The sequence below is a fragment of the Hippocampus bargibanti genome, linkage group LG07 (assembly GCF_051943395.1).
Source record: "Hippocampus bargibanti isolate YZ-2025 linkage group LG07, ASM5194339v1, whole genome shotgun sequence".
In the NCBI taxonomy this organism is placed as follows: domain Eukaryota; kingdom Metazoa; phylum Chordata; class Actinopteri; order Syngnathiformes; family Syngnathidae; genus Hippocampus; species Hippocampus bargibanti.
Window position 1 is genome coordinate 26,948,063 of NC_142740.1, and position 14,628 is coordinate 26,962,690.

Here is a 14,628-nt window from a genome sequence, read left to right on the forward strand (position 1 = left end):
TTTTTTTGTTTTGCTTTTTTCATAAATCGCAGATTCCTTCTAGTTGGCCAAAGCATGCCCATGTCACTGGATGAGGACATCATCCGTGACGGCGAGGCGTTATCATCCCGCCCATTTCGCAACGCTAGCCGGACAGGTCGCCAGCTTTCTCTTTGTGCCACACCGGAGAAGTCGTCCTACAGGCAGATGTCACTATCTGAACGCTCATCCATCAGAGTGGAGGAGATCATACCCGCTGCTCGTGTGGCTATTCAGGTAAAGCGGGCGTAGAGTGCAAAATGAAATTTTGAAATATGTATGACTATTTTTTTAAACGGGACTATTTTTCGTTGTACTAAGTTCATTCTGTCTACTTGATAACTAATGTTAGGCAGATTCTTTACTTACAGACAGTGTATTGTAGGTGTTCAAATACCTGACATGTTTCGGCGACTACTTCCGCCTATTTTTGGAGTGCATTAATAGCGTCAGAATCTGTGTTCTTTCGTAGACCATGGAGGTCAGCGACTTCACCTCCACCGTGGCCTGTTTCATGCGACTGACCTGGGCGGCGGCGGCGGGCAGATTGGATCTTGTTGGTAGCCCGCAGCCAATCAGAGAGACCCATTGCTCGCTTTTATCTCAAGGAGTACGCACGAGAGTTAGCAGCACAGGTGAGAGATGGCGATGGAGTTAGAATTGCATGGCGATTATTCTCTGTGGGCTTAGACTGGAAACTGTTAAGCAGCGTTTAGAAAAAAAATCAATTAAATTAAAATAAATTACATTTTATTGCATTAAATTAACTCATTCACTGTTATTTACAAATTTATTCGCATATGTATTCAGAAATTGAAAATATGAACAAAACCCGAATTTGTTCGGTTTTTTTTCATGCTTGGATGCCGATAATGCGCTGGCCATGGCCTCTGGCAATATTTTTTCTTTTCCACAAGGAGGCAGCATTTCCCTTTTTTCCATGTTAGCGCTTTGTTACAGCTTTAGCTCTTGTTAAAGCGCTATATAAACCAATATGTATGTATTGCATTGTATTTTAGACAGCCACCCTCATTTCACACTCGTATAACTCCAGACCCATATAACTTAGGAATTAACTTTTTTTTCTGATGAAAGAAGAGAGTCTAAGGTTTTAAACACTCTTGAATGTTTATGTAGTCCTAAAACGCAATATTCTGCGGGTCCTGCAATTCGAGTGACAACGACAAAAATCCTGGCACTGGAGTGGACACATTTTTGCGCATGTCTGGCAGTGGAGGAGTTAAATTAAATTAACCTTTATTAGTCTCAAAGTGGAGAAATTTACAATTCACAGCAGCAAAGTTATGAAAGGAATAGGAAAATAAAACGTAGAACTAGAGCACCTGGGAACTTATTTCATACTTGTCAACCGGCTGTATTTTGCCATATTTTGTATGATTTATGCACATTTTTAGATGTGTACGGCATCCAAGAAAGTTTGTACGAGAAACTCAAAAATTGTTAAATATAATTTTTATATTTTTGATTCCATTTTCGTCTTTAAATATTAGCAGTAATGTTAATTATAACAAATATCGTTACTCGTAAAAAAGCAAAGTCGACCTCCGAGAAAACAAGTCTCGAGAAGAAGTTCCGGTCAAGTGGAATTTTATTTTGAAATCAGTTAAATTAAACATTTTACCGTGTTTTTTTTTTCACCGTAACATCATTTGTATTTTTTCATAAAAAGTATACATGAGAACACAAATTAAAGTTATTTTCAAATTGTCCAAAAAAGCCACAATGCTCTACAACAAAGAACATACTTGATTTTTGCTAGAAATATGTTGTAACTTGTTAAAAGTATTCATGTTTACATGTAAAATTTTAATAAATTTGTGCAATGAAATATTACACATTCGTATGGTTTCTTTCTCACAAACTAAGGAAAAATTGAGCTGTTAGCAAGGTCACATGTGTCTCGCAGGTTGACAGGTAAATGAAAAAAAATATTCGTTAATGCATCTTTTATGACTACTACATTATTCACGAGTTATTTCAAGAGAAAATGTTGACAAATGCCGCAACTCACGATTACAACCAAGTTTTTGGTCTTCGCAGGAAGCAATTGCAGCTCGAGCAGCGAGGGAGAGACGACGCCAACCGCACTGCACGCAGGCATTTGCGTCCGCCAACAGAGCGTCTCCATAAAAGATGCCATTATTGCTCGCGAGGCTCTATCGCTTCTGGTTACCTGCCTGCAGCTGCGCTGTCAACAGCTGTGTAAGACTCGAGCCGCAAGTGACGTTCATGGTCACCACTTGTCGTTTTTGTACTTGATGTCATGTCGCAATGGGCGTTTTCTCTTTGCAGCCTCTTTTTATAACCTGCCCTGTGTCAATGACTTCATCATCGATGTGCTGCTCGGATCTCCCAGTGGAGAGGTAAACTTTTATTTTTTTACATAATAGCAGGTGTTTTGACACGTTTAGTTTAGTTAATTTTACATTTGCTGGGTGAGTGTGACCACGATAGACCCATTTAATTAGGTACAAGTCATTTTTTTTAATTATACAGACGCTCCCCAACTTACAAACAAGATACGTTCCGAACGGTCGTTCGTAAGGTGAATTTGTTCGTAAGTTGCTATATTTTGTTTGGAATGTATGTTTAAAGGACAACCGACGTCACTTTTTTGTTTTTTAACTGACATCAGAAAAACGTTTTATAGCATCTAAAATACCCAAAACACGCAGTATGATATTTTTAGTCAAATGCAAAACACCAATAAAAATGACTTAGTGTCCGAAATCTGCAAAAAATTGAGTTGCGAATTGGGCATTTTCAGAAAGTCCCGCCCCCAGTTCGTGACGTCACGCCAAGACGTCTTGCATTGCTAGTGAATCAAAACAATGGCTTCAGATTCGGAGAATATGCTTTCTTGTTACACATCCAGTTATGAATATGATTCAAATAGAAAGCATACATGTTTGCAATCGATTAAATAATTTATTTGTGCCATTCTGAGGCAACATTGTGGGGAAATCTCTCACCCAAAAAAGAGGCATAAAATGGCGACCTACTGTGGCCAACTCCGTTTCCACAGGCTGATAAATTCCTTATATGGAGCTTGGGCGCCCTCTTCTGGGTGCAACACGAGGTTGTCAGACCAAACAAGTACAGCAAAATACATTGACGTGATGGAAGGACTGCTACAATGTGTCTTTTTTTTTTCGGTCAGGGGCGTTCCTTTAGTGACGTCACGTACGGACTCGTCACCAACTCAAAAACAAGACTTCCTGAATGTTCAGTGCAAGTCTTAAAACGTAAAATATAGCTATATGCGGTGGAATCTTATTAAAATACGCTCAGTAGAAGTCATTTGAAGTGATTTTACAAATTATGGACACAACTTGTCCGGAAGCGTTGGTTGTCCTTTAAAGATTATGTGATCCGCAATTCAAACCCGATAGTACTCATATTTTTTTTCAGGACACTTTTCTTTGTTTGTATCCCACTTTTTTATCTTTTCCGTGATGCAATAAATTTTTTGAAACGCTACCCTAAAACAGTTTAGGAAATCAATCTGAACTGCTTTTCCCCTCAGATCCGTCGTGTGGCTTGTGACCAGCTGTACACTCTTAGCCAGTCGGACACATCAGGCTTTGCTGACGTGCAGAAACCCAACTTGTTTCTGCTCTCGGTCATCCTCACTGCTCAGCTGCCCCTGTGGAGTCCCACCTCGATCATGAGAGGAGTCAACCAAAGGTAACTCATAGGGAGAAAAAAAACAGGTCAGAAAGTGACAAAAATACAAAGCACTCATGTTGATTGATTTTCTTGACAGATTGTTGTCCCAGTGCACGGAATATTTTGACCTGCGATGTCAGTTACTGGATGATCTAACAAGTAAGTGTTAAAAAAAGTCACGGCTCGAATATGACATTACCATTAGCATATTAGCATTGATTGTCAAAAAAGTGGATACTGTGTTCCATGATATATCAACATTCTTCGATTGGACTCGTTTGACTGGTTTTTAACTCATTCGCTAGCAGATGTGCAAAAATGTGTCCACTCCAGTGCCAGGGTTTTTGTCATTGTCACTTGAATTCCAGGACCCACAGAAGATTGAGTTTTGGCACTACATAAACATTCAATACAGTGTTAGAAACTTAGACTATCTCATTTAATCAAGAAAAAAAGAGTTAATTCCTAAATTATATGGGTGTGGAGTTATATGAATTTGAAATGAAGGCGGATGTACACAATACAATACATACACATTCATTTATATAGCACTTTAACAACAGCGGAAGCTGAAACAAAGTGCCAAAATGGAAAAGAAGGGGAAATGATGCCCCCTTGTGGAAAGGAAAAAAACATTGCCAGCACCCAAACTTTATCAGCACCCAAGCATGAAAAAAACAAAACCCGAACAAATTTGGCAATGGCGCTCTACGTCATATTTTCAATTCCCGGATAAATTTGTGAATGGCGGTGAATGATGATAAATAATAATAATACATTGCATTTTGTGGATTTTCACACACAATGAATGAGTCCAGAATGTATCCAACAATTAAACTATTAGCTAGCTATATATTCGTTATCTACATGTATGAGCTAGCTTGCTAACTTTCTATCTATTTGAGTTATTCTGGGTTGAGTGTGGCTACCGCTGCTCACCCCCAGAAAAACTTATCCTGTACTGTAAAGTGACCTTGAGAGTTTTGAAATGCGCTTATAAATTAAATGTCTCATTATTATTATAAACATTTGCAATATTGCATATTTATGCTGCACCCAAACGTTATCGTTGTCTCTCGCCACCCTTTCCGCTTACCCCACGCAGCTTCGGAGATGGAGGCGTCGCAAGTCAACACCGCCACCATGCTGGAGGACGAAATCTCTTGGTTGGACAACTTTGAGCCCAGCTGGAGTTCGGAGATGGAGACCAGTGAGGCGGACAACATCCTCCTGGCAGGACACCTGCGACTCATTAAGACGTTGCTGTCGCTTTGCGGCAAGGAGAAGGAACACCTCGGTGAGTGCATTTGGACAAAGGTATTGGGACGCTATCCGTACCATCTTCAGGAAGTGAAAATTGGGGCTAATATGAAGTTTTCGTCCCATTATTGTTTGTATTTTTTTTTAATCCTTGCTTTATGTGTCACAAAAGCTATCCCGAAATATAAATTAAATAACCAAATAAACCTGTAATCTGCCTTTATGGTAAAATGAGCCAATATTGGTTATTTATATACAGTCCACATTTCCTGCAGCACTTCCCCCTGTTGTGAATGCACCATAAGACCAAACTGTTACCGTCCTTCTGTTGGATTCCATTTGGTGGTCTCATGGTGTTTAAATTTGGGGACAGATTACCGATTGGATGAAGATGAGCAAAAGTCTCATAGCTTCAATGATACGTAATGCAAATGATACTTTTTCAACATGGAGCTTCATGTGTCAAAATGGGTTGCTTTTTGCAGTTTTAGATAAGCATCACAAACATTGGGCGAGGGGGAAAAATCCCGAATATGCTACGCCGTCTCTGATATAATTTATCTCCGTCTGATGTAATGCACGACAAAGTTTGTATCCACCATTTTAACTCATTCACTGCCAGACGATGTGCAAAAATGTCTCCAGTCCAGTGCCAGGGTTTTTGTCATTTTCACTCAAATTGCAGAAACCGTAGAATATTGTGTTATAGGACTACATAAACATTCGATGCAGTATAAGACACCTCAGATTCTCTTCTTTCATCAGAAAAAAAGTTAATTGCTAAGTTATTTGGGTCTGGAGTTATCTGAGCTTGAAATGGGGGTGACTGTGCAAAAGGCAAATGCTACCACTTCGTGGGAGGTAAAACATCGCCAGAGGCGTGACCACCGCTTTATCGGCACCCCCTTGCAAGAAAAACAAAAAACCCAAACAAATTCGGGAATGGCGCTCCACGTCATGCTTTTCAATTCCCGAATAAATTCGGGAATGGCAGTTAATGAGTTAAGTTAGGACAATCAAATATGCACTTGTACGTCACATGACCCCGCCTCACTCTCTCTGCAGGCCCATCGTTGATCCAGCAGCTGTTGGATGACTTTTTGTTCCGTGCATCTCGCATCATTATCAACACCTCCAACTCCACCGTATCCCCTGCTCCCAGCCACGATTTCCACCCCAAGTGAGTCGCATGGCTAAACCACACCACATGATAATCACTGGTCGGAATTATTACCATTTTTATTTTTATTTTTATTTTTTTACAGACAGGAAATAAAAACACTGACTTGCATTAGAGTCAATGGGGAAAAATATCACATTAATTCATTCACTGCCAGACGATGTGGAAAAATGTGTCCACTTCAGTGCCTGGGTTTTTGTCATTTTCACTCAAATTGCAGGACCCACAGAATGTTGAATTTTAGGAACATATAAACATTCATTTCAGCGTAAGAAAATGTACACTCTCTTCTTTCATTAGAAAAAATAGTTAATTCCTAAGTTATATATATCTGGAGTTATCTGAGATTGAAATGGAGCCGACTGTACAAAATACAATACATACACATTGATTTATATAGCGCTTTATCAACAGCTGAAGCTGTAACAAAGCGCTAACATGGACAAAAGGCAAATGCTGCCCTCTCGTGGAAGGGGAAAAACATTTCCAGGGATCTAACCAGCGCTTTATCGGCACCCAAGCATGAAACTGCACCACTTCACTCAGGTGCAGCACCGCCAGCAGCCGTTTGGCAGCCTATGAGGTCCTGGTGATGCTCGCCGACAGCTCACTTTCTAACCTACGACTGATCACCAAAGAGTTGCTCTCCATGCACCACCAGTCGGACCCGTCGCTCTGTAAAGAATTTGATGTAAGGCATCAATGTTTGACCCTTACCGATAACAGAGCTGCGAAATTCAACTCTTTTCTCGCCTATATCAGTATCTTCCCCCTGTAGAGAGCCGCTCGGTTTCGGGTTTTGTGGGCCTGAAGAACGGCGGAGCCACGTGTTACATGAATGCTGTTTTCCAACAGTTATACATGCAGCCGGGCTTACCAGAGGTACACATCTTTTTTTATTTCTTTAATCTATATTATGTACATCTACAATCATGTGCGTATTGATTTTTTTTTCCCCCATGAAGGCGTTCCTGTCCATTGAGGATGACACGGACCAGCCCGATGAGAGCGTCTTCCACCAAGTTCAGTCTTTGTTTGGTCACCTGATGGAGAGCAAACTGCAGTACTATGTCCCAGAGAACTTCTGGAAGGTATTTGGAGAATGAATGAATGAATGAATGAATGAATGAATGAATAAAAATAGAGAGAGGGGGCATAGACAGACAGACAGACAGACAGACAGCTAGGTCGACAGCTAGCTCGACAGCTAGCTCACTAGATCAGGGGTGTCAAAGTCATTTTTTGCCACGGGCCACATTGTAGTTATGGTTTCCTCTCGAGGGCCGTTATGAATTTGGGGAATGTTTAAATCCCTTCAAATATTACATATAGAGCACACAGCAAATTAATGAATAACTCGTTTTCAAATCTGAAAGTTTTCAAGTCTGAAGTCAAGAATAATGACTTTTATTGTGGTTGACATCCAAAAATATGAAATTTTGGCTCAGATTTTAGCAATCATCATGGAATTTAACAAGTTTGATTTGCTTTCGCGGGCCGAAAAAAATGATGTGGCGGGCCGGATTTGGCCCGTGGGCCTTGACTTTGACACCTGTGCACGAGATGGATAGCTTGACAGCTAGCTCACTAGATGGATGGATAGACGTTTTGCATATAAATACCTACAGTGATGCCTGAGTTGAATTTTTGCATTTAAAATCATCTTATTTTTTTTTTTTACTTTAAGGACATTATTCTATTTCTGCCTTCATAAAAAGAACAAGGACAATTTCTGTCTTTTATCCCTAATACTCAGCAATATGAGAAAGGGACATTTGCAGAGACATTTTCAGGAAAACAGGCTACTCATAAACAAGCTAAGTCCATTTTTATTGGGGTGTTTTAGATCTTCAAGATGTGGAACAAAGAGTTGTACGTACGAGAGCAGCAGGACGCGTATGAATTTTTCACCAGCTTGGTGGACCAGCTTGATGAACATCTCAAGGTATGATATACATCATATATAAGCTGCTTGTGTTTGTTGCCATATATTCAAGTATGTATTTTTTTCCTGTCCTTCTGCCAGAAAATGGGCCGAGAGCAAATCTTCAAAAACACATTTCAGGGCATCTTTTCTGACCAAAAAATCTGCAAAGACTGTCCTCACCGGTGAGTGTTGAATGCTTTCTTTCACTCTGCCCACAACATCGAATAAGATCCGATACAAGATCAGCATTTTTTTTATTCAGGTGCACCTCAATCTACTGTAATATTGCAGGAAAACAATTTTACTACAGTCATACTTTGACTTACCCTATTTTCCGCACAATAAGGCGAAACAGATTATAAGGCGCACCTTCATTCAATGCCCTATTTTAAAACCGTTGTCATATATGTCTTCAATTGCTGCTGTGGACTGCAAATTTTCCCATTGCGGGACGAATAAAGGTATTCTGATTCTGATTCTGATTCTGATATATAAGGCGCACTGAATTATAAGGCATACAATATAGAAGCATACATGAGCATTGTATCATAAAGTCACTTTATTTACATTTGTGATGGTCATTGATGGCTTGATGGAATGGCGTTGGAGGTCAAAGGGAATTGCTGTTTGGAAAGAGAGGCACATTACATGAGGTAAAATAAAGGCTGTAAAATAAAGTTTTATTGACCTTTTTGATGGTCGTTGATGGCTTATGGAAGGAGAGTCACCTTCCATAAGGACTGTTGGTAACTTAACCTGTGGTGCTGTTCGGTCGTGTGCTTCCGCCGAAGATCACTCCGCCAGCCGTGGTGGGTGGGTATTATGAAAATAGTGCTTATTATAAGGTTTAATTTGCATAAATTTGACGTTCTTAAGATGAAAAGTTTGTAAGATAAGGTGTTTGTAAGTTGAGGTCTCACTGTATGTGATCAAACCAGAGCTGCCAAAGGCAATTATTTTCCCAAAACTATATGGAAACTGCTTTTCAGGTACGAACGTGAAGAAACATTCATGGCGCTGAACCTCGGTGTGACGTCCTGCCAGAGTCTTGAGATCTCCCTGGACCAGTTCGTCCGAGGGGAGGTTCTAGAGGGTAGCAACGCTTATTACTGTGAGAAATGCAAGGAAAAGGCACGTAAGCCATTTCTTAGGTTGCAATTTTTTTTTCTTCTCAATCAATCATTCCAACGTTATGTTTTGTATTCACTTGTACAGAGGACCACCGTAAAAAGAACGTGCATCAAATCGCTCCCCAGCGTTCTCTGCATTCATCTCATGCGCTTCGGCTTTGACTGGGAAAGCGGACGCTCCATCAAATATGATGAACAGATTCGGGTGCGTTTTGACAGAGGATATTCTTTATTCACGCCAAGATCAATAAGATGGAAAGCCTTTTTTTTTTTTTTTTTTTACAGTTTCCTTGGGTGCTAAACATGGAGCCGTACACCGTGTCCGGCATGGCGCGTCAGGACTGCAGCGGGGAAGGCGGCGAGGGGCGAGGCGATGGCACGTCCGGAGGCTCGCCAAGGAAGAAGGTCACCATTTCGGAGAACTATGAGCTAGTTGGCGTAGTGGTCCACAGCGGGCAGGCGCACGCTGGCCACTACTACTCCTTCATTAAAGATAGACGGTAAGAGGTCTTTTTCGTATTCTTCATGTACAGCACAGATGTCAAAGTCAAGGCCCGCGGGCCAAATCCGGCCCACCGCATCATTTTTTTCGGCCCGCGAAAGCAAATCAAACTTGTTAAATTCCATGATGATTGCTAAAATCTGAGCCAAAATTTCGTATTTTTGGATGTCAACCACAATAAAAGTCATTATTCTTGACTTCATACTTGAAAACGAGTTATTCATTAATTTGCTGTGTGCTCCATATGTAATATTTGAAGGGATTTAAACATTCTAATGGGTTCCCCAAATTCATAACGGCCCTCGAGAGGAAACCATAACTACAATGTGGCCCGCGGCAAAAAATGACTTGGACACCCCTGATGTACAGTATATGTTGATGTGTGTTAACGCAACAAATATTCGAATGAGCACATATAGTAGGCTCCGGGATGCATTGCGTGACTTGAAAAGCATGTAGAGTAATACCCTGTTTTTAAACCATAATCTGTTGAAAACCGAAACAGCACTTTACATGATAATCAATGTAAAAACTTTTAATCCCTTCCAAGTCTAGAAAACAACTTTTTTTTAAAGCACTTTGTAACTATTTTCCAGCATAAACTGGATAAACACATAATAGTACAGCAGGTCATTTATAGAATACTATAAAAATAAACTGTAATATGTTTTATTTTCACCAATTTTAACATCAGCTTTAACATTGGAACATAAAAAGCCTGATATAAACCAATATCTATGTACAGTATTGCATTGTATTTCAGACAGCCACCCTCATTTCAAGCTCATATAACTCCAGACCCATATCATTTATGAATTAACTATTTTTTCTGATGAAAGAAGAGAGTCTAAGGTTTCTGACTCTGTATTGAAGGTTTATGTAGTCCTAAAACTCAAAATTCTGTGGGTCCTGGAATTCGAGTGACAATGACAAAAACCCTGGCAACGGAGTGGACATTTTTTTTTTTGCACATCTGGCAGTGAATGAGTGAATCATGATTGAACAATACAAACAACGTCGACTTACAATAGAATGCTACACAAGAATACCATCCGTTTTGCGGAGATCTCAGCCAGACGTGTCTGCTTCGTCATAAAAAAATAACTTTATTCAACAATACTAATGCGTTGGTCACAATGAGGACGTGACATATGAGGACGTGACATATACGGAAGCGCAAGGAAGTCGCTCAGTTTAATTGAAAACCGAATTTCGGTTGTATACCGGGACATAAAAAAATATATCTATACACATTTTAGGTTGTAAACTAAATTGGACAAAAAAATGACCCGTTTGAAAACCGTGGGTTGACTGTACTTGTTTTCATCATGCTTGTGTCTGCTTGTGTGCAGCGGCAGCTCACGCGGACGTTGGTACAAATTCAACGATAACGTGGTCGAGGAGTTTGACATGAACGACGAAACCTTGGAGTACGAGTGCTTTGGAGGAGAATACCGGCCCAAAGTTTACGATCAATGTGAGTCACATACGCCAAACCTTTTCAATCTCCATCAAGGGAATCAGCCAAGTATTGACGCCTCCTCCGTGTGTCTTTGTTTTGCAGCTAACCCCTACCCTGACGTGAGGAGGAGATATTGGAATGCCTATATGTTGTTTTATCAGAAAATTAGTGAGCAAAACTCACCCGTCCTACCCAAAAAAAGCCGAGTCAGCATCATGAGGCAGGAAGCAGAGGATCTCACGCTGTAAGTGAACCACACGCCTTACATCTCAAAATGTCCCCCAAAAAAATATTTTAGGTCAGCAGAGGTGACAAAAAGTTCACACTTATGCAGGGATGCATCTGGGCCGTGCCATTTACTCATTTTGACAGTCACAACTTGGCGCAACTTTGTAACGCCACTGCGCCGGCACCGGTGCACGTCTATTACTATTGGCACATATCGCTACATGATCTGCGCCACATATGTCATACTTCTGTTAAAATAGCTAAAGAAACAAATGTTTTATTTTTCCTCAGAATCAGAATCAATTCAGAATCATAATCATCTTTATTGCCAAGTATGTATAACAGCTGCACTAGTATCATTATCAAAAATTGCAAAGAGCCACTATACAGTTATATTCGGGTTACTTTAGGCCAGGGGTGTCAAAGTCATTTTTTGCCGCGGGCCACATTGTAGTTATGGTTTCCTCTCGAGGGCCGTTATGAATTTGGGGAACCCATTAGAATGTTTAAATCCCTTCAAATATTACATATAGAGCACACAGCAAATTAATGAATAACTCGTTTTCCAATCTGATGTCAAGAATAATGACTTTTATTGTGGTTGATATCCAAAAATATGAAATTTTGGCTCAGATTTTAGCAATCATCATGGAATTTAACAAGTTTGATTTGCTTTCGCGGGCCGAAAAAAAATGATGTGGCGGGCCGGATTCGGCCCGCGGGCCTTGACTTTGACACCTGTGCTTTAGACAGTTAATGGCTTGGGGGAAGAAGCTGTTTCAATGTCTGCTGGATTTGGTGCGCGAGGATCGGTAACGCCTGCTTGAGGGAAGTCCCTGGAAAAGGTGGTGGGCAGTGTGCGGAGGGTCCAGTAGGATTTTCCGTGCCCTTGTTTGGATTCTTGCAGTGTGCAAGTCCTCGAGAGTGAATATGGCCGATGCCAATTATTTTTTTTTTCCCCGACGTCCTAACTGTCCGTTGAATTCGGATTTTGTCCGTTTTTGTGGCGGCCCCGAACCAAACCGTGATGGAAGAACACAGGGTTGATTCGATGACAGCCGTGTAGAAGTTGTTGCAAAAAATAAACAATTGAAGAAGCACTGCATCTTTGTTTTCTAGGTCTGCGCCGTCCTCACCCGACGTCTCACCGCAGTCGTCGCCTCGCCCGCCCCGGGCCAACAACGACCGCCTCACACTGCTCACCCGCCTGGTCCGCAAGGGCGAGAAGAAAGGCCTGTTTGTGGAGAAAATGCCCGCCAGCATCTATCAGGTTGGCGTCAAACTTCCCAACACCCATTTTCATTGACATGGTTGTTTCACCTCTGGGTTTTTTTCCTCTTTGAGTAGATGGTGAGGGACGAGAATCTCAAGTTCATGAGGAACAGAGACGTCTACAACAGCGACTACTTCAACTTCACGCTCTCGCTGGCTTCTGTTAACGCCGTATGTCTTTAAGTTGAAGTGTATGCACTTCTGTGGATGCGATATGGATTCATCAGGAAAAAAAAAGTTAATTCCTAAATTATATGGGTCTGGAGTTATATGAGCTTGAAATGAGGGCGGCTGTCCAAAATACAATGCAATACATGCATATTGGTTTACATAGCACTTTAACAATAACTGAAGCAGGAACAAAGCGGTAACATGGACAAAATGCAAATGCTACCCCTTTGTGGGAAGGAAAAACAGAGGCCATGGCCAGCGCTTTATCAGCACCCAAGCATGAAAAAAAAAACAAAACCTGAACAAATTTGGGAATGGCGCTCTGTCATGTTTGCAATTACCGAATAATGTTGTGAATGGCAGTGAATGAGTTAATTCACTAGTTAATTGAGTGTATCCAATTTTTGTAACTTGGAGCCCATGTTACCAATGGGTATGAACTATTATAATTAGCAATTGGCCATATACATGGATAAATTATATGAAAATACATTTTGATATATTTGTACTGTATTAGTTAAAGAAAATTGACTTCTGATATTGCTTTATCTTGAAAAAATATATATTTAAAAAAAAGGAATAACATGTTGATTTTGTCGTGTTATGCTAACTTGGCTATGCACCACCATTTAATTTACTCCAATGTAGCAACTACAACAATTATTACAAACAGGCTTCATTTCACCAGCGCATTTTTTTTTTTTGTTATAGACCAAGCTGAAGCACGCCGATTACCAAGCCATGGCCAAAGAAAGTCTCCAACTGGCCGTCCAGTTCCTCTTCCACACCTACCTGCACACCAAAAAGAAGCTGCGGTATGAACAAACAGTACAAATTCAAGCAGCTGTGTTTATGTCACCATCTACCCCCTTCTGACACAAACACGCAGTGTGGACACGGAGGAGTGGATGGCTACGGTGGAAGTGTTGTTGTCAAAAAGCAGTACCGCCTGCCAGTGGATGGTTCAGTACCTGGTTGGACCAGAGGGGCGTGAGATGACCAGGTGGGATTAAATTAACATAACAAATTAAATTGTTGTTAACTCATTCACTGCCAGACATGCAAAAATGTGTCCACTCCAATGCCAGGGTTTTTGTAATGTTAATTGAATTCCAGGACCCACAGAATATTGAGTTTTAGGTCTATATAAATATTCAATGCGGTGTAAGAAACCTTAGACTCTCTTCTTTCATCAGAAAAAAGAGTTACAAGGACAACCAACGTCACTTTTTTGTTTCTTAACTGACATCAGAAAAACGTTTTATAGCTTCTAAAATACCCAAAACACGCAGTATGATATTTTTATTCAAATGCAAAACACCAATAAAAATGACTTAAAGTGTCTAAAAGCTGCAAAAAAATTGAGCTGCGAATTGGGCATTTTCAGAAAGTCCCGCCCCCAGTTCGTGACGTCACGCCAAGACGTCTTGCATTGCTAGAGAATCAAAACAATGGCTTCAGATTCGGAGAATATGCTTTCTTGTTACACATCCAGTTATGAATATGATTCAAATAGGTCTGAAGAGGAAAGCATACATGTTTGCAGTCGATTAAAGAATTTATTCCATGCCATTTTGAGGCAACATTGGGGAGAAACAATCATCAGAAAAGAGGCACAAAATGGCGACCTCCTGTGGCCACCTCCGTTTCCACAGGCTGATAAATTCCTTATATGGAGCTTGGACACCCTCTTCTGACGGCCTTTGTGTGCAACACAAGGTTTTCAGACCAAACAGTACAGCAAAATACATTGACGTGATGGAAGGACTGCCACAATGTGTCTTTTTT

The 14,628-nt window shown here is 40.7% G+C and overlaps 1 protein-coding gene across 2 annotated transcripts in view; it reads left to right on the forward strand.

The window, feature by feature from the left end:
• The window catches only part of usp24 (ubiquitin specific peptidase 24), a 49,525-nt gene that overhangs the window by 24,314 nt on the left and 10,583 nt on the right, over positions 1-14,628 (forward strand). For both annotated transcript variants that reach the window (XM_088999825.1, XM_088999827.1), the window contains 22 exons: positions 33-255; positions 491-653; positions 2,080-2,241; positions 2,332-2,402; positions 3,566-3,726; positions 3,806-3,867; positions 4,814-5,005; positions 6,034-6,148; positions 6,695-6,839; positions 6,911-7,030; positions 7,114-7,239; positions 7,995-8,093; positions 8,175-8,257; positions 9,065-9,206; positions 9,291-9,410; positions 9,491-9,705; positions 11,060-11,184; positions 11,272-11,413; positions 12,517-12,667; positions 12,745-12,840; positions 13,552-13,655; positions 13,730-13,843. In XM_088999825.1, the coding sequence (XP_088855951.1) occupies positions 33-255; positions 491-653; positions 2,080-2,241; positions 2,332-2,402; positions 3,566-3,726; positions 3,806-3,867; positions 4,814-5,005; positions 6,034-6,148; positions 6,695-6,839; positions 6,911-7,030; positions 7,114-7,239; positions 7,995-8,093; positions 8,175-8,257; positions 9,065-9,206; positions 9,291-9,410; positions 9,491-9,705; positions 11,060-11,184; positions 11,272-11,413; positions 12,517-12,667; positions 12,745-12,840; positions 13,552-13,655; positions 13,730-13,843 (2,931 nt within the window). The remainder of the gene's footprint in view (positions 1-32; positions 256-490; positions 654-2,079; positions 2,242-2,331; positions 2,403-3,565; positions 3,727-3,805; positions 3,868-4,813; positions 5,006-6,033; positions 6,149-6,694; positions 6,840-6,910; positions 7,031-7,113; positions 7,240-7,994; positions 8,094-8,174; positions 8,258-9,064; positions 9,207-9,290; positions 9,411-9,490; positions 9,706-11,059; positions 11,185-11,271; positions 11,414-12,516; positions 12,668-12,744; positions 12,841-13,551; positions 13,656-13,729; positions 13,844-14,628) is intronic.